We start from the raw sequence: 20372 nt of genomic DNA on the forward strand, positions 1-20372 counted from the left end.
TGGTTGTACAACATCTACAGAGTAGACCCTCCCTAAATGCTTTGTTTGAATTAAATGATTGGATCTGGGGAGTTGACATGAACCCAAACAGCCAGCAGCAGGTGGCAGGAAGCATAACCACACAAGCTGGTTCTTGTGCTGGGAGGCCTTATGCTTTCCAGAAAGCCCAAACAAGGCAGGTGGGGAACCAAACAAAAAAGAAAAGCACATTCATTCTGCTCTCCTGCACCCTTCTCTCTTTCCCTACACTGCACACAGGCTCCAAGCCACTCATACCCCTGAAGGGTGCTGCCCCATCCAGGTTCCCTCTGCCACTGCTGGGCACCTCACACTAGCCGGAAGATGAACCGATGCCCACCGGGGCTTTCCTTATCCTACCTTTAGATCAGACACGTCTCTGTAGCACTGCTCGGAGCGGGTGTGGTCCGACAGCTGCACGTTCCAGAAGCAGGGCAGCTGATACACGAGGAAGGGGTTTTGTTTGATGACGGCGTTGAAAATGTCCTGGGGGATAAAAGCCAGAGACAACCGTCAAACAGTCAAATGGGCTCAGCTTGTGATGCTGGCTCTCAAGGCATGACATCTCCTGTGCAATCTCTCATGAACCTCCTGCTTGGAGCACAGGCTGGCTTGTCCTTCTGGGCATTTCCGGTTCCTTTTATCTTTAGAAACCAAGCAATCCTGTTTGGAGAGATCCCCCTACACTGGGGGGAATGCCCCACGCTGACTTGATGCTCATGGGTCCTGCTGGTCTCAGTGACCCCCTTCCGGCAAAGGGACATGGGGGCAGGCACAGAGCATCTTTTCCACTCGAGCCAGTATATAATAAATGAAGTCGCTTTTCCGGCCCTCTTCTCACCTCATGGAGGAACCCCGTGTCATCCATCCTGAGCCTCCTGGAGAGGAAACTGTGTGATGACAAGTTGCTCCGCTGATTCAGAGGCTGAGACAAATTATACATCCTGCTTCAGCCGCATTTCCTGGGGCTCTGGGCAGACTTGATGATGGATGTGCCTGGGATTTCTGTGGGCCAGGGTGCCTGTATCTGCGCTCCCCATCTCCAAATTCAACTCTGACTTTTCTATGGGGTTTTCCCTCTTTCCAGCTCTTCTCCAAGCTCCTACACCACCAGGCCATGCTTATTAACTAGCTGCTGACAGGTGGTGCCTGAAGGTGAATTATGGGCCTTCACAGAAGGAGACGGCTGAATAAACCATCCTCATTGGACATGGACACGCAATTGCTAGCTTTTGGGGACACGCTCAAGTCATTGTGACCTGACTTGAAATATGATGATGGAGGACAATTTTCCCCTCAGGTTTTAAACAGCGACCTGGGTAATTTTTAACTCATTCATTATACCATATCTCCTGTTTGAAAAAGGAAATTAGTTTCTGGCTGCTTGGGAAATACTGAATAATAACAATGCTAAAAAAAAAAAAAACTTATAGTAAAGTAACCCTACAGAGTTTCCTGTTTTCCTTCATATTAGAAAACTCTGCAAGAATTCAGTGAATCAGGCAGCTGAATGATGAACAAAAACAAGGAGAGTGGGCTTGCTTTTTGGTTGAACAGGAAAGGATAACATGCAGTGAACTCAGAGATATCTTTACATTTCGAGATGGCCACATATAACATGGGAATCTCAGAATCAAGATGTGTGACCCTAGTAGATTCAAAGTCAAAGGCTCAGCAAAAATGAGAAATGGGGATTTTATGAATTTATGTCAGTTGCTTGCTGTAGTTCATGGACTTTTTCAGACTGCCTGGATTAAAAGCTGATTTCACCAGCCAAGGAGCTTTCTCCCTTCTATTTAAATTCATTCCCCTTGAGGATGGGGGTCACAGTATAGGAGCTAAGCAAAAGGCTTGGCTTTAAAAGTTAGATTCTATTTGCCATGAAGGCAAATGAAATCTTGTCCGGGGAATATGCCTTGGCATTTCGGAATCTCAGGGGGCAGGCACTGTGCATTCTACACTGAGGTGAAGACCGTGACCTCCTCTTAACACACCAAGTTATCATTTACTTGTGAGTCTACATCAATAAACTATGAACTTTCTGAGGCCAATGATTCTGTCCTTCATTTATCCCTGTAATCCTATTTCTGAACATAGTTCCTGGTATGCACAGCATGCAGGAAAAAGTGTCATAAACAAGGATGAACAAAGGGAATGAACTAAGGAGAGGGCTATGGTCATAGGCTGGCAAGAATGAGGCAGATCTATCCAAGTATGAAGTCACGCAAGAGCTGGAAAAATAATGCAGACCCAGCCCCATGCAAGTTTGAGAAGCAGCACACCAGAGGGCTTGGGAATAACCGTACCTTCTAGGCTGACTCACCTGGTCAGCTAAGGACGTAGAGAGCATGCCCATCAGCTCCCTCTCTGCGGTCAGCCTCCACATCTGCTCCCACTTCATCTTCCGCAGCTTATCTAGAAGCAGCAGGATCACCCCTGGACAACAGCATAGGATGAAAAAGAGGAAAAAAACACAGATAAGAGAGAGAGCCAGGCATGCCTGACCATGTGTTTTTGGAGACGAATATGCCTGGGTTCACCCCAGGCTTTGCCAGGTACTTGGTATGAGACGTCAAATAGTCTCTCTGAAATATCCTCACTGTATGGAGAATATTAACACAGATTTCAGAAGCCACCGCAGGGACCAAGTGAGATGGGCAAATGAGCCTAGCACTCCCTGGAGATGGATGGTGGTGATGGTCATACAACATTGTGAGTGTTCCTAATGACATTGAACTATATACTCAAAGACGGTTAAAATGGCATTTTTATGTTTTGTATATTTTACCACCAGAAAAAAGAAAGAGCCTAGCACCGCACCTGACACATGGTACATACCCTGTAAACACAGATTCTGTTTTTCCCCAGATAAATGACAACCTACCTAGGGTTAGCTGATAGATGGTGTTTGTACAACCTGCGTCATTTATCTTTACAGAAACAAAGCAGATCCTCTCTGACTTTATTATGGGTATGTCTTTGCCAATTTGCTTTATACCTACTGACAAGCCATATGAGCTCATTGCAGTATTGCTGGCTTTAATAGCTTTCTTTGGCCCAATGCATTAGACACAGGTAGAAACTATGGTGAAGGCTGTGCTGATGCTGGGTGTTCAAGATGGGGCCCTAAGAGCCTTCAAGTTCATAAGAAAGTAATTGTCAGAGGTTGCTTCCTCCTCCCGTCTACCCTCTTTTTTTTGGGGGGGGGGTGGTTTATGGGAGAGACTTGAGTGAATGGGGGATTGTATAGGAAGGGAAGGGATTCCCTGGTGGCTCAGTGGTAAAGAATCTACCTGCCAATGCAGGAGATGCGGGTTTGATCCCTGGGTCAGAAAGATCCCCTGGAGAAGGAAATGGCAACCCACTCCAGTATTCTTCTCCAGGGGAAATCCCATGGACAGAGGAGCCTGGCGGGCTACAGTTCATGGGTTTGCAAAGAGTTGAACAGACTGAGCACACTCTACCACACAGGAAGGGAAATTGTCATGTTATACACCTTTGTATTTTTAAAAATGTTAAAAACAACTAAATGTATTATTCAGGTAAAAATAAATTAGTAAAAGTCTAAAAAGAAAAGTACATCTTTGGCTTAGCTGAATAGCTTAGAAGTGAGTGGCTACTAACTGGCTGGTGAGTGTGTGCAGAGAAGGTACACAGCACAGAACACAAACAGCCAAAAGGATGGCCCTGCAGGCTACTGCAGTTAATTTGGTGGATGGAACTGTGGCACCCATGGCTCCCAAATCAATCCTCCTCAGGAAGCTTAGCTCAGCAGAACAGTCAGTATAGAAAACTCCAGGCAGCTGAAAAATGATCTTACTTGATACCTAGTACATACATTTCTAAGATTGTTGGAAAGAAACGGATTCCCCAAATCACACATAAATGTCAACACTGAGACTTTTTAAAAAAAACTTATTCTAGTGGAACATATTTGGAGAAAAAAGTATATTTACTATTTTGTGAAAGGTGTTTGGTCCATCGGGTAGAGTTGAAATAAGAAAATACATATATATGGTTACGGCAAGAATGGGGTAATACACAGAGATCTGAACTTGTAAGTCAAAAAGGGCAAATCGTACCTATTGCACATCTCCCTGGTGCTTTGTCAGGTTTTTTTGCACACAGATAAGCTAGATATTGTCACCCTTATTTTGCAAGTGGGGAGACTGAGGGGGGTGGATGCTGGGTCAGACAGTTGAACAGTTCACTGTGCAAGAGCAGTTCTATGAGATCCAAAGTCAGATCTGCCTGACTCCAAAGCCAGAGCTTCTTCAGCGACACCACACAGACCAGAGTCCCAGCAATGCCTCTGTGGAGTTCTGTGACTCAGACCAAGACTTGCTCTTTTTCTGACTTTTGGTTTCTACCTGGGTTGTTGTAGTTTAGTTGCTAGGTTGTGTCCAACTCTTTTTCGACCCCATGGACTGTAGCCTGTCAGGCTCCTCTGTCCATGGGATTTTCCAGGCTGGAGTGGGTTGCCATTTCCTTCTCCAGGGGACCTTCCTGATCCAGGGATTGAACTCCCATGTCTTCTGCATTGCAGGCTGCTTCTTTACCACTGAACCACCAGGGCTACTTGTCCTTGCCAACTCAGAAAACTGCTGCGTGCCCCTAGTGGTAGGCTGGTAAATGTTTAACCATGAGCATTGCAAAAAATGCCAAGAAGGCTAAGTGGTTGTCTGAGGAGGTCTTACAAATAGCTGAGAAAAGGAGAGAAGGGAAAGGCAAAGGAGAAAGGGAAAGATATACCCAACAGAATGCTGTAGAGTTCCAGAAAACAGCAAGGAGAGAGAAGAAAGCCTTCATAAGTAAACACTGCAAAGAAACAGAAGGAAACAATAGAATGGGAAAGACTAGAGATCTCTTCAGGAAAACTGGAGATACCAAGGGAAAATTTCATGCAAAGATTGGCACAATAAAGGACAGAAATCACATGGACCTAACAGAAGAGATTAAGAAAAAGTGGCAAGAATACACAGGAAAAGTATACAAAAAAGTCTTAATGACCTGGATAACTATGATGATGTGGTCACTTACCTAGAGCCAGACATCCTAGAATGTGAAGTCAAATGGGCCTTAGGAAGCATTAATATGAAAAAAGCTAGTGGAGGTAATGGAATTCCAGCTGAGCTATTTCAAATCGCAAAAGATGATGCTGTTAAAGTGCTGCACTCAATATGCCAGCAAATTTGGAAAACTCAGCAGTGGCCATAGGACTGTGAAAGGTCAGTTTTTACTCCAATCCCAAAGAAGAGCAAGGCCAAAGAATGTTGAAACTACCATACAACTGTGTTCATTTCACATGCTAGCAAGGTAATGCTCAAAATCCTTCAAGCTAGGCTTCAGCAGTACATGAACTGAGAACTTCCAGATGTACAAGTTGAGTTTAGAAAAGGCAGAGGAACCAGAGATCAAATTGCCAATATCCTTTGGATCATAGATAAAGCAAGAGAATTTCAGAAAAACATCTACTTCTGCTTCATTGACTATGCCAAAGCCTTTGACTGTGTAGATCACAACAAATTGTGGAAAATTCTTAAAGAGATGGGAATACCAGACCACCTGACGTGCCTCCTGAGAAATCTGTATGAAGGTCAAGAAGCAAGAATTAGAACCGGACATGGAACAACTGACTGGTTCTAAATTGGGAAAGGAGTACATCAAGACTGTATATTGTCACCCTGCTTATTTAACTTATATGCAGAGTACATCATGTGAAATCTTGGGCTGGATGAATCACAAGTGGGAACCAAGATTGCCAGGAGAAATATCAACAACCTCAGATACGTGAATGATACCACCCTAATAGCAGAAAGCGAAGAGTAACTAAAGTGTTTCTTGATGAGGGTTAAAGAGGAGGGTGAAAAAGCTGGCTTAAAACTCAACATTCAAAAAATTAAGATCAAAAAAATAAGATGGCATCCAGTCCCATCACTTCATGGCAAATAGATGGGGAAAAAGTAGAAACAGTGACAGATTTTATTTTCTTGGGCTCCAAAATCACTGTGGATGGTGACTGCAGCCATGAAATTAAAAGATACTTGTTCTTTGGAAGAAAAGCTATGACAAACCTAGACAGAGTATTAAAAAGCAGAGATATCACTTTGGTGACAAAAGTCCGTATAGTCAAAGCTATGGTTTCTCCAGTAGTCATGTGAAAGATGTGCGAGTTGGACCATAAAGAAGGCTGCGAGGTTGAGCACCAAAGAATTGATGCTTTCAAACTGTGGTGCTGGAGAAGACTCTCGAGAGTCTCCTGGACAGCAAGGAGATCAAATCAGTCAATCCTAAAGGAAATTTACTCTGAATGTTCATTGGAAGGACTGACACTGAAGCTCCAATACTTTAAAAGTGTCTGGTATAAGCCATGATTTATGATTTTCTACCTTGAAATAAAGATTCCATGACATTAAAAAAATTACTGAGTACAATAAAAACTGTTCTCAATACTGCTGACTTGAGAAATATTGATAATAAATGTCTATACCCACTCATTTATTTATGAACCTAAATTCATTGGTCTTTCTAAAAATCCCCTTGTGCATGTAGAATCCAAGGGACACTTAAAAACTGTGAGATATTGCCAGGTCCATATTGCTATTCCAAAGAATAGCAAGGAGAGATAAGAAGGCCTTCCTCAGCGATCAGTGCAAAGAAATAGAGGAAAACAACAGAATGGGAAAGACTAGAGATCTCTTCAAGAAAATTAGAGATACCAAGGGAACATTTCATGCAAAGATGGGCTTGATAAAGGACAGAAATGGTATGGACCTAACAGAAGCAGAAGATATTAAGAAGAGGTGGCAAGAATACACAGAAGAACTGTACAAAAAATATCTTCATGACCCAGATAATCACGATGGTATGATCACTCACCAAAAGCCAGACATCCTGGAATGTGAAGTCAAGTGGGCCTTAGAAAGCATCACTATGAACAAAGCTAGTGGAGGTGATGGAGTTCCAGTTGAGCTATTTCAAATCCTCAAAGGTGATGCTGTGAAAGTGCTGCACTCGATATGCCAGCAAATCTGGAAAACTCAGCAGTGGCCACAGGACTGGAAAAGGTCAGTTTTCATTCCAATCCCAAAGAAAGGCAATGCCAAAGAATGTTCAAACTACCGCACAATTGCACTCATCTCACACACTAGTAAAGTAATGCTCAAAATTCTTCAAGCCAGGCTTCAGCAATACGTGAACTGTGAACTTCCAGATGTTCAAGCTGGTTTTAGAAAAGGCAGAGGAATCAGAGATCAAATTGCCAACATCCGCTGGATCATTGAAAAAGCAAGCGAGTTCCAGAAAAACATCTATTTCTGCTTTATTGACTACACCAAAGCCTTTGACTGTGTGGATCACAATAAACTGTGAAAAATTCTGAAAGAGTTGGGAATACAAGACCATCTGACCTGTCTCTTGAGAAACCTGTACGTAGGTCAGGAAGCAACAGTTAGAACTGGACATAGAACAACAGACTGGTTCCAAATAGGAAAAGGAGTACATCAAGGCTGCATACTGTCACCCTGCTTATTTAACTTATATGCAGAGTACATCATGAGAAACGCTGGGCTGGAAGAAACACAAGCTGGAATTAAGATTGCCGGGAGAAATATCAATAACCTCAGATATGCAGATGACACCACCCTTATGGCAGAAAGTGAAGAAGAACTAGAGAGCCTCTTGATGAAAGTGAAGTAGGAGAGTGAAAAAGTTTGCTTAAAGCTCAACGTTCAGAAAACTAAGATCATGGCATCTGGTCCCATCACTTCATGGGTAATAGATGGGGAAACAGTGGAAACAGTATCAGACTTTATTTTTTTTGGGCTCCAAAATCACTGCTGATGGTGATTGCAGTCATGAAATTAAAATACGCTTACTCCTTGGAAGGAAGGTTATGACCACCTTAGATAGCATATTTAAAAGCAGAGACATTACTTTGCCAACAAAGGTCCGTCTAGTAAAGGCTATGGTTTTTCCAGTGGTCATGTATGGATGTGAGAGTTGTATGGTGAAGAAAGCTGAGCACCAAAGAATTGATGCTTTTGAACTGTGGTGTTAGAGAAGACTCTTGAGAGTCCTTTGGACTGCAAGAAGATCCAACCAGTCCATCCTAAAGGAGATCTGTCCTGGTTGTTCATTGGAAGGACTGATGTTGAAGCTGAAACTCCAATACTCTGGCCACCTTATGCGAAGAGTTGACTCACTGAAAAAGACTCTAATGCTGGGAAGGATTGGGGGCAGGAGGAGAAGGGGACGACAGAGGATGAGGTGGTTGGATGGCATCACCGACTCGATGGACATGGGTTTGGGTAAACTCAGGGAGTTGGTAATGGACAGGGAGGCCTGGAGTGCTGTGATTCATGGGGTCGCAAAGAGTCGGACAGGACTGAGCGACTGAACTGAACTTAACTGAACTATTGCTTCTTAGTCTTTTGTCAATAGGTAGCTTAAGACTCTTGAGAGTCTCTTGGACTGCAAGGAGATCAAACCAGTCAATCCTAAAGGAAGTCAGTCCTGAATATACATTGGAAGGACTGATGCTGAAGCTGAAGCTCTAGTACTTTGGCCACCTAATGCGAAGAACTGATTCATTGGAAAAGACCCTGATGCTGGGAAAGATTGAAGGCAGGAGGAGAACAGAATGAGAGAGGATGAGATGGTTGGATGGCATCACCGACTCAATGGACACGAGTTTGAGCAAACTCTGGGAGATGGTGAAGGACAGGGAAGCCTGGCGTGCTGCAGTCCACGGGGTCACAAACAGTCGGACTCGACTGAACGACTGAACAGCAACAGTTTAGGGGGTCATCACCTAAGCACTTGCATGACTAGGTTGTCCCTTGGGGATACTGCAAGCGGCTGCCAAAGCACACAACCCACAGGAAATAAAAAAAAAGAAGATTGAAGGAAAGAAAATACACTCCAGGGCTTCCTGATGGCTCAGTGGTAAAGAATCCACCTGCTAATGCAGGAGACACGAGTTGATTCCTGATCAGGAAAGATCCCACATGCCACAGGACAACTAAGCCTGTGTACCACTACTACTGAGCCTGTGCTCTGGAGCCTGGAAGCCACAACTACGGAAGCCCGAGCACCCTAGAGCTGTAACAGAAGCCATCTCAACAATAAGCTCACATATCTCAGCTAGAGAGTAGATCTCACTTGCCACAACTAGAGAAAAGTCTGCTCAGCAGTGATGACCCAGCACAGTAAAAAAATAAAAATTATGATTTAAGAAAAAGAAAATAAACTCTAAGTATTTACAATCAGGTACATAATTGTGTCCTCAAGCAGCTAAGGAGCCTGTTAGGCTGTTAAATATAATCACATGGATGTGTACTTGTAAGAGAATCTTCCTGTTTTGTCAAAGGTGGGGAATTTGTACCCAGATTATACAAGAGCTGAAAAACAACATTTCCAAGGAACCACAACTCTCACTACTTATTGACCTCACTCCTACGGTGCTGAGAGTTGCCCTGATGAATGATTGTGAAGGCCTCTGGAAATATGAAGTGGTACATAAAAGCTTGTAAATAACAGTTATAGAAACTATACATTTCTTCATTAAGGTACCTAATTACCACTCATTGAACTTGCTTGATTTCCATTCGAATTAACACAAATTAATGGGCATGCACGCAATGTGGGAGGAAGCTTTTTCAGTGAACCCTAGTTAAAAATGATGAAAACGGCTCCTTCTGCAATTGGACCCTTTCAAGCTGAAACAACGCAGCTTTGGCTTTGGAATATGGGCCCCAGGACAGAGATTGACACTGCTTCCTGCTGTCAGGGGGACAGAGGTGCCAAAAAGCTTAACTCTGGCCTTTGCCTGGTATTTGCTGCTACGTGATCTGCCATTTCTATTCTTGCCGTTGGGGTCTGGGAGCGAAGAGCGAGCCTTTGGCCCTGGAGGCCAGTCCTCTGCACAGAGGCAGCAGCATGCCTGGAATTTGAAAGGCCCTCCCAGTGGAGCTGGCTGGTATGCGTGGGGCTTGCATAGCCTTACCTTCTGCTGCTGTGCTGGGAGCTTAAGAGATTAACACTAAATAAATAAATGAATAAATAAATGAAAAATCAAAGGCTTCTCCTGTGAACATCTGGTCCAGTGGTGGGGCGTTTCATCTCCAGATCAGAGGACAATGTTTCTTTTTCCCAAACTGAATATGTAGTAACAGCTTGGTAGCCAATATGGCAGGGAGAGGAGGCTGGATGTGAATGCAGAGACAGAATATAACGCTTTTTTTAAAAAATGAGCCAGATACTGATTTTTTTTTTTTAAACCACTGCAACTGCCAGAGGGAAGCAGAATAAAAATGGTGACAAGCTGATGAGTGTCACCTACTATTTATTAAGCAACTATTGTATCCGAAAGACAAGGTGCATGACCTAGATGACCTCCGACTCTTATGATGAGCCAGCTAGGTTCATGGAATTATTCCCATTTTTGAGACGAAGAAACTAAGGCTCGTGTCTAGCTGGTAGGTGACCAAATTCATCTCACTCTTAGCCCTGTGGCCTTTTGAGCTACACCAGACTACCCTGTGGTATGTGTGTGTCTGTGTACATGACCATAGTAAATATGGTGAGACTTTGATGAATCTGTAACCTAAAGCCAAAACAACTCAGGGAGCTCCTAGAGGAACAGTTAGTCAATGTTTGGAGGATTCTGCAAAGAACACAGGCCAAAATCAGATTGCATGTGTCAGAACCTGGCGGAAACCAAGCATTCAAAGACAGGAGAGGCAGGCAGCCCTGTGTGACTGAGGCTGCTCATGCAGGTGGGGTCTGAACCTGTATAAGGGACCATGGGTTGCAGCCAAGAATAATTTAAAACAGTATGCTGTTCCACAGCTAACATGTCAATTCCCCTTCCGCATGGCACAAAAATCCTCTTCTTTCTGTATCTGAGTCCACAACTAACCTCTTAGCCTGTGCTGTACCACCTCCTGCAGGCCAGGAGAATCCCTTAAAGCGCTTCCAGCAAAGGGAAGATCTCAAGCTCATATTAAAGAAAATCTACTGTTTAAGAGGAGGTTCTGGGACTTTCCTGGTGTTTCACTGGCTAAGACTCCATGCTCCAGGGAGGAGTCTGGGTTTGATCCTTGGCCAGGGAACTGGATCCCACATGCCCCCACTAAAGATTGCATACCACAACTAAAAAGATCACCATGACTCAGTGCTAAAGAATCTGCCTGTAATGCAGGAGATGCAAGAGACACAGGTTCTATCTCTGGGTTGGGAAGACCCCCTGGAGGAGGAAATGGCAACCGACTCCAGTATTCTTGTCTGGGAAACCTCACGGACACAGGAGCCTGGCAGGCTATAGTCCATAGTATTGAAAAGAGTTGGATATGACTTAACAACTGAGAATGCACGGTGCAACGAAGATCAAAGATCCTTTGTGCTACAGCTAAGACCTGGCACAGTCAAATAAATACTTTTTTTTTTAAAAAGTAAAAAAAGAGGAGGTTCTGCCTCTCTTTCTTTCTTTCCATGCAGTCTGCTTTCACGCTTCAGCCGAGCTAAAGAATACGGCTGGGACAGACTAGGTCAATTCCAATCACGTGCTTCCTTAAATCAGAAGAAGAAACTGAGGTACAAAGTGGCTACCTGATGCCTTCGACCAGTGGAGAACAAATTTCAGATTAAACCTTTTATTCCAAGAGGCAGTGTTTCCCACAGTGTGTTCCATGGTCTGCTGCAGGATGCTAACAGATGTTATGGGACATAGGGTCTGCTATGTTAAATAAGTTTAGGAGATAGGGGGTTAAATACAGTTAAACTGTATTAGTTTTATCAATGTGCCTGGTGAATCTCAAAGGTGGTTACTGCATCTGACACTTTCTAGATTTATTTACCAGGACCTCTCCCCCAGGAAACTGGTAGAATATTGCTTGTTCCCTTTGCCTGAGCCCTCTCTGGCTTCTGTCTGCATTTTCTCAGCTTTCTGCCTGCACTTCAAGGGCTGATATATGAAAATGGAAGTCTATCCCTTGGTCCTTCCTTTAGCCCTTCCTGTGGCTTTGCTGGCTTCAATCAAAGAAACAAAACTTTAAGTGGAGATGAGTGGTTGTCTACGCAGGAGCCTCTGGGGAAGATGCCGGCTCTCATCCCAGAAATGTTTGACAATGTCCCACATAATTCTGACTTTCCTCTCTTTTGCTTTGAAGCACTAGAGTTCTCTTCTTATGCATGATGACCCAATAGAAGGTGAGTTTATTAAAATTCGCTTAATTTAAAATCCCCTGCTGATTTTACCTAGGACTTACTTTTGATCATATAAATTAAAAGGTTCTACTTTTCACTTTTAAAGTGTTTTCCTTCTCAAAAACTCTTTATCAGAGAGAGAGAAAATCCTTTCTCCTGAAGCATTCCCTGACTTTGTTGGGGTTTCTGAAAGTGTGAAGGATGAAGTATAAAAAGCAGCTCAATCTTATAAAAGCCTGGTGGTCATTCACTCACTCACTCACTTATTCGTTCATCCAATAAATGTCTATCAAGTGACTTTTACATGCTAGGCACTAGGTATACAAAGATGAACAACACAGTTCCTGCTCTCAAGAGCCTGGAGGTGTTTGGGGCACTGAAATAAGAAAGGTGTGTTCTGGACAAGCAAGGTTGGTTCAAAAAGAGGTGAGTTCAGATCTTACATCATGCGGAGTGGTCCTTTAAAAGAATACAATGTTACCATAATCTCTTCTTCTCACTGAACAGAGCTGTGATAGGGCTAAGAACATAAAAGGTTTGGTGGCTGGCAAATACCTTTTAACCACTCCTTTTGTAAGTGAACTTATATTGAAGTATTATTAATATATACACTCATAAAAGTATATAGATCTTAAGTACATAGTGTGATGAATTTTCACAAAGTGAAATCACTGTTTTAACTGGAACTTGGACTAAGAAACAGAACATCACAGACAGACCAGAATCTCTCTTACTGTCGGCTCAAAGTCACATATATACACACCGCCCTGCTGTGATCCTGAATTCTCACACCATAGTTCAGTTTCATCAGGTTCCGCCAGGTAGCCAGTGCATGCTCAGTCATGTCCAACTCTCTGCAACCCCATGGACTGAGCTCCCTCCAGATTCCTCTGTCTTTGGAATTTTCCAGGCCAGGAATACTGGGGCGGGTTGCCATTTCCTACTCCAGGGGATCTTCTGGATGCAGGGATCGAGCCTGTGTCTCTTGGGTCTCCTGCATTGACAAGTGAATTCTTTACCAACTGTGCCACCTGGGATACCTCATCTGGCTCTGAATTATATATAAATTGAATCATACAGTATGGACTCCTTTTATGCCTGGCCTTTTGGCTCAATATTACTTCTGTGAAAGCCATTCATATTACTGCATGTTCACTGTAGTCTGTTCACTTGATGCTGCATTGTTACCTACACTATGAATATATCTCACCCTACTTATCCATTACATTGCTGACAGACATGTAGGCTGTTTTCAGTTCTGAAAGCTGATATAACATTCTGGAATGTGTCTTTTGGTGGCACAGGTATGCATTTTTGTTGAGTGCAAACCTACTGTACTTAAGGTAGTTATTAAAGACTTCAGCCCCTTTCAGTTTGAAGCAAGTTTTTTTTGGATTTGTATAGGGGAAAAATAAAGAGTGTCCAAGATTTTGATCTTAAAATGACCATTGAACAAAATAGGACACGTTATGATGCTTAGAAAAGTCAAGGGTGGGTGCAAAAGCCGAGGACAGTGCCAAGCCTGCCTAGGGGTCCTAAGGCCCACAGACTTTCTATCAGGAACTGAAAAATAACTACTCTGTGAAGAGAAGTCAGATCTGTTGCCTGGCTTGTCGACATGCAGATTTTAATTTTTAACAAATAAAGAGCCTGCATCTCCCTACCAGTCTGGCTAGATGCTTCGCTGCACAAGATGATGTCTCATTTGCTCACCAAGAAGGGCGAGACGGCTCGGGAGGCTGAGCGGCGTGGACCAGCCGAATACGCACTAGAGCCTGACTGAATATTGCGCTAATGGACAGCGGAAAGGCAAGGAGCATTTCTGCAACTTCCAACTTAAACAAAATGAACCCACACGGAAGGGCACCCTATGTATCTTCATCACTCACTCGCTCACACACTTGAAGGAAAAGTAGGCGCTGAAACAACAGCCGGTGAAGAACGTAGAGCTCATGGCCTTCAGAAGGAATTGCTTGGGATCCCTGGTGGCTGGTTTCCCACTGGAAACATCGCAACGGACCAGAGGTAGGGAGGCAGGAGCGTGCGGTCCTCTCAGTACACTCTCAGGTCTGGGCAATGCTTCCAGAGCGGCCTGTCTCCCTTCCCCTGTAGCTTCTTCCAGGCAGCTACCCTTCACAGCTCAAAGTCTCAACTGGTGTCTGACAGCATCACCTCCTTCGCATCCTGTTATGGGCTGAACTATGTCCTCCCCCTAATTCATATGCTGGAGTTCTAACCCCTACCCAGGACCTCAGGATGTGACTATATTCGGAGGGAGGGTCTTCAAAGAAGTGTTAAAGTCATGAGTGCGGGCCCTAATCCAGAAGGAACAGTTATCCTTATGAGAGGAGGACATCTGGACAGTCAGGCAGAGAGGGATGACCACGTGAACACACCAGGAGAAGACAGCCATCTTGTGCATAAAGGCTGGAGGCCTGAGAAAGAATCAACCCTTGATCTTGGACTTTCAGCATCCAGAACTGTAAGAAAATAAATTCTGCTAAGCCACCCAGTCCGTGGTCCTTAGTTACAGCGGCCTCAGGAAACTAACACTTATCTCTTGGCCCAGAGCTGGTAACAGTGACCACTTCTGCTGTTCTCTGGGGCCTCATCCTGCTTGCTGACACATCAGTGCTCTCTGTCCACTCCATAAACAGTCCTTTCATTACAAGAACTGGAATTAATCTGATAAGATGATGAGATCCTATTACATGTATGTTATTTTATTTAATCCCTTGGACTGCCCCCATTGAAATTGGAATGATTATGCTTATTCTGGGCTTCCATGGTGGTTCAGTGGTAAAGAATCTGCCTGCCAGGCAGGAGACATGAGTTCGATCCCTGGGTCAGGAAGATCCCCTGGAGAAGGAAATGGAAACTCAAGTATTCTTGCCTGGGAAATCCCATGGCCAGAGGAGCCTGGCAGGCTACAGTTCATGCAAAGAGTTGGCCATGACTTACTGACTAAAGAACAACAACAGCAATGCTTATTTTATGGATAAGGAAATTGAGGCTCAGAGAGGTCATACAGCTCATGAGTGGCAGAGCTGGTATTTCCACTGAGGTCTTCCTGACCCCAATGGCAGCGTGGCTGACTGACTCTGCAGGCCTGCAGCATACTGAACAAACAGGCCGTCTCTTTGAATCAAAGGCCAATAATGGTGTATTGTTACCTACACTATGAATATATCTCACCCTAGTTATACATTACTTTGCTAATGGATATGTGGGTGGTTTCCAATTTTGAAAGCTGACAAAATATTCTTGAACATGTCTTTTGGTGTCATAGGTATGCATTTCTGTTGAGTTCAAACCGACTGTAGTTAAGGTAGTTATTAAAGATTCTTTAGCCTGTCTCAGTTTGAATAAAGAAGCCCATCGAGTGGGAAGGACTCACAGACATCATCCAGGGCAATCTCTTAGTTTGCCATAAATAGAGAAATCAAAACTCAGAGAAGTGAGCTCAATGTCCTAAAGCCAGGATGCTCATGCAAGTGGCAGAATCAGGATTTGAGTGTAAGTCTTCTGACTCCAGTTTCAGTACTTTTTGTTGCTTCCCTGACTAGTTTGAGAAAGACGGTAAGAAGAGAGTCCCCTCTCAAGTCCCACACTTGGATCACCTGGGGGAATTGACACAAAGATTAGAGTAAGGTCCCAGCATCCATCCACATGTCGGCTCCCCGTTTACCAGCTCTATGACCTTGGCCATGTGACCTAATTACTGCTTTATGTACTCTTCCGTAAAATAGGTATAAATAAGGACCATAGGACTGTGGCAAGGATTAAATAAAACAGACCACTTAGCATAGTGACTAATACAAAGGCTTTGTGGTTGTTTAGTTGCTAAATCATGTTGGTCTCTTTTGCAACCCCATGGACTGTAGCTCACCAGGCTCCTGTGTCCATTGGATTTTCCAGGCAAGGATACTGGAGTGGGTTGCCATTTCCTTCTTACCAACCCAGGTCTCCTGCACTGCAGGCAGATTCTTTACCATCTAAACCACCAGGGAAGCCCAATACAAAGGGTAGTCTCAATTAAATAAGAGCTCTTGGTACTGCCTGGGGAAGATTTTTTTAAAACCTAAACTAAAGGTCCTATTCACCTGTAGACACCAAATGCATTGGACTGTGGCGAGTATCAAAGAAGATAAAACAGACCACTCAGCACAGTGACTAATACAAAGGCTTTGTTGCTGTTTAGCTGCTAAATCATGTCCAACTGTTTTTTGATCCCATGGACTATAGCCTACTAGGCTCCTCTGTCCACAGGATTTCCCAAGGCAAGAATACTGGAGTGGGTTGCCATTTCCTTCTCCAGGGGATCTTTCCAGCCCAGGGATTGAACCCTAGCCTTCTGCATTGGCAGGTGGATTGTTTACCATTGAGCCATCAGGGAAGCCCAGTACAAAGGCTAGTCTCAATTGAATAAGAGCTATTGTTATTACCTGGGGCAGATTTTTTTAAAACTCAAAATAAGTTCCTATTCTCTTGTAGGCACCAAAACCACCACTCATAAACTAACCAAAAATAAATGATGACAGTGACGGCTAACAAAGCTGGCAGCACACCACTGCTTGGTGCCTGCCAGGCCCCAGGCACTGTGCTGGGGTGACCATCACCCCTCCTCTTTATAACATCCCAGAAATACTCAGTAAGTAAGAGGCTAATAAGGAAGAACCCAGATTCATACATAGTTTCCTCGGGTTCCCAAGCCCATGCATTTTCTAATACCACTGTTGATAAGATAAAATGAAAATGAAAGTGTTAGTTGCTCAATCGTGCCCAACTCTTTGCAACCCTGTGGACTGTAGCCCACCAGGTTCATCAGTCCATGCAATTCTTCAGGCAAGAATACCAGAGTGGGTACCTATTCCCTTTTCCAGGGGAGCTTCCTGACCCAGGGATTGAACCTGGGTCTCCTGCATTGTAGGCAGATTCTTTGCCATGTGAGCCACCAGGGAAGCCCATAAGATGAAGCAGGATGTGACTAGTATAGGAAACTAGATGCAGAAAAGCACTATGTGACCAGTCTTCGTGTGACATTAAAACATTAAAATGCAAAGTAAGTGTAGATACATACAGGCCGTCATGCATCTCATTGACTTTGTACCCACAGCTTCCCACACTATCTACAGCACACAGTAAGTCTGCTCATTCAGCATAAAGACCTGCACTGATGTTGAATGGAACTGAATTCTCTCCAGGGAGTTGGATCAGCAAGTGCCCAGGGCAGAGGAGGGGCTGAGATGGTTCTTCTACTAAGGTAAATCCCTATTGTACCAAAGCCGACTTCAATGGGACATTTCAATCGGTGAACAAGTAGTTCTGTCCTCTTGTTCCCCAGTACAATCCCAGTTCTAGAGAAGGCTTTGGATTTGGCTGAGTGCTGGCTCTGTAATGTCAAAAAGACTTAGAAGCCAAAGATGTAGGTTAATTCTGGATCCATTAGTTGTTTTCCATAGAACCTGGGGCCTGTGGGTGAATGTCTCTAAATTTCTCTTTGTTGTCGGTGTTCAGTTGCTCTGTCGTGTCTGACTCTTTGCGACTCCATGGACTGCAGCATCTCAGGCTTCCCTGTCCATCACCATCTCCTGGAGCTTGCTCAAACTCTTGCCTATTGAGTTGGTGATGCCATCCAACCATCTTGTCCTCTGTTGTCCCCTTCTCCCCCTGTCTTCAATCTTTCCCAGCATCGGGGTCTTTTTTAATGAGTCAGCTCTTTTCATCAGGTGGCCAAAGTACTGGAGTTTCAGCTTCAGCATCAGTCCTTCCAATGAATATTCAGGACTGATTTCCTTTCAGATGGATTGGTTGGATCTCCTTGCAGTCCAAGGGACTCTCAAGAGTCTTCTCTAACACCACAGTTCAAAAGCATCAATTCTTCACTGCTCAGCTTTCTTTATAGTCCAACTGTCACATCCATACATGACTACTGGGAAAACCATAGCTTTCACTATGCTGACCTTTGTTGGCAAAGTGATGTCTCTGCTTTTCAATATGCTGTCTAGGTTTGTCATAGCTTTTTTTCCAAGGAACAAGCCTCTTTTAATTTCATGGCTGTAGTCATCATCTGCAGTGATTTTGGAGCCCAAGAAAATAAAGTCTGTCACTGTTTCCATTGTTTCCCCACCTATTTGCCATGAAATAATGGGACCAGATGCCATGATCTTAGTTTTTTGAATGTTAGGTAAACTTCTCTTACCTAACCTGTAAAATGGTTATGGTGATACTGTATTTATTTTTTTCACTCAGTGGATACCTGCTGAGAGACTCGGATATACCAGAACCCATTCTGCAGACAGAAATATTTATCCTCATGGAGGCTTCAGGCAAATAGAGAACAGACAGTAAACAAAGTAAGTAGGTTCAACATACAGGATGGCATATGATAATGACAGAGTAGAGAAAGCCAAGGAGACTCAGGTGAGGGAACTATTGAGATTTTCAATGGGTGGTTGGCAAAGGCTTCTCTGAGAAGGGGTGTGATTCAAGCAAATAACTGCAGGAGGCGAGGGAGCATGCCATGCTGATACAAGGCAAGAACTCAGGCAGAATCAGCAACAAGTGCAAAGGCCCTGAGCGAATTGACTGACTGCAGCAACAAAGAGGAGTGCCTGCCTCCCAGGTTGCTGTGAAAGTTAAACAAGATAATAATCCATTTGTAATATCACATTCATAACAAGTGCTCAATAAATGTTAGCTAGGACTATTAATGTTATTACTGTGGGCACACAGAGGCCCAGATTTACTGGAAAGTGACTCCGGCAGGCAAGGAGGCCATGGTCACCCTTTGGGATCTGGACCTTCACTAATGAATGGGCTATCTGCTCTCTGCCAGCCTGATGTGGCAAACCCAAGGGCTGTCTAGTTCCTGGGAGAGGATTTCCTGTAAACTGGATTAGCAGGGCATGCATTGAGTGCTGGGGAAAAAGAAGGAAGAACTAATAATAAACCTAGCTTTATTGTGGTGTCCTGTGGTGTCAGTGATTTTAAAGAATGTGCAAACGATCCCTGGTTCAAGCTTTTGGGCAAGAGTGATCAATGTCCTTCCCTTGATAAATTTTCTAGCATTCAATAACACAGAAAGAAGGAAGGAGAGGTGGGGGATGGTGGAGCCAAGTCCTTCATCCTTTTAAGGAACTCTTTAAATGCAGGGTGAGCTTTTTCCCTGAAAACTAATTTCTGCTTCTCTTAAATGGGGGAGGGGAAGCAAGTGGTGAGAGCTGAACCTGTCAGCAATTGTTCAGGGGGATTCTCTGGAATCATGTAACTAAAGGGGATCCCAGATGGATGGTCTCTGTATTGGGAGGCTGTGGATCAGAAGATAAAGGAATTTGCTGGCCTCCAGATGTTGGCTTTTAAGGGCATGCAGTTATCCTAAGCTATGCTTACTCCCCCGGCCCCCCAGGTCTCTTATAATTGGTCTCTTTAAGACAATGATGACTCTCTTTAAAATCATGGAACTATACTTTAAAAACCAACCAACTGACCTCATGGAAAATGAGATCATATTTGTGGTTAACAGAGGTGGCAGATGTGGGGGGTGAATTGGATGAAGGTGATCAGAAGGTACAAACTTCCTGTTATAAGAAGAGTTAAGTGCTAGTGATGTAGTATACAAGTATTACTAACACTGCTATATGTTACACGTGAACAGAATAAATAAAATGTTAATAAAATAAATTCTAGGAATTCTCATCACAAGGAAAATGTTTTTTTTTTTTTCCTTTCTTTCTATTTTGTATTCATATGAGACGATGGATATTCACTGAACTTACTGTGGTGATCATTTCATGACGTATGTAAGTCAAATCGTTATGCCGTACACCTTAAACTTATACAGGGCTGTATGTCAATTATATGTCAATAATACTGGGAGAAAAAAAAATCATGAAATTCTGAGCTCTTTTCCTTCTTGTCTTCCTTTACCCGCTTCCCTCTCTGCTTCTTGCCCTTCCCAGCCTTCTCTTTGAATGCCTTCCTGGACCCTGCAGCATAGCTGGCCACACACCTCTCCACCTGTACGCTAGTCTCTTACACTACTCACCTTGCTTCTTGGGGTCCCCTCTAGATGATGAGTTCTCTGAGGCAGGGAGAACCCATCCCTGTGGCAGACCCGGCAGACAGACCCAGAGAACACTTACGAC

General features: G+C 43.8%; 1 protein-coding gene across 5 annotated transcripts in view; it reads right to left on the bottom strand.

Moving 5' to 3' along the window:
• LARGE1 (LARGE xylosyl- and glucuronyltransferase 1) overlaps positions 1–20372 on the bottom strand; it is a 607716-nt gene that overhangs the window by 86039 nt on the left and 501305 nt on the right. For all 5 annotated transcript variants that reach the window (XM_081591375.1, XM_081591376.1, XM_081591374.1 and 2 more), the window contains 2 exons: positions 2342–2454; positions 379–504 (listed from right to left, as the gene is read on the bottom strand). In XM_081591375.1, coding sequence (XP_081447501.1) covers positions 379–504; positions 2342–2454 — 239 coding nt within the window. The remainder of the gene's footprint in view (positions 1–378; positions 505–2341; positions 2455–20372) is intronic.

The sequence above is a fragment of the Giraffa tippelskirchi genome, chromosome 4 (assembly GCF_054371585.1).
Source record: "Giraffa tippelskirchi isolate mGirTip1 chromosome 4, T2T-mGirTip1v1.2.pri, whole genome shotgun sequence".
In the NCBI taxonomy this organism is placed as follows: Eukaryota; Metazoa; Chordata; class Mammalia; order Artiodactyla; family Giraffidae; genus Giraffa; species Giraffa tippelskirchi.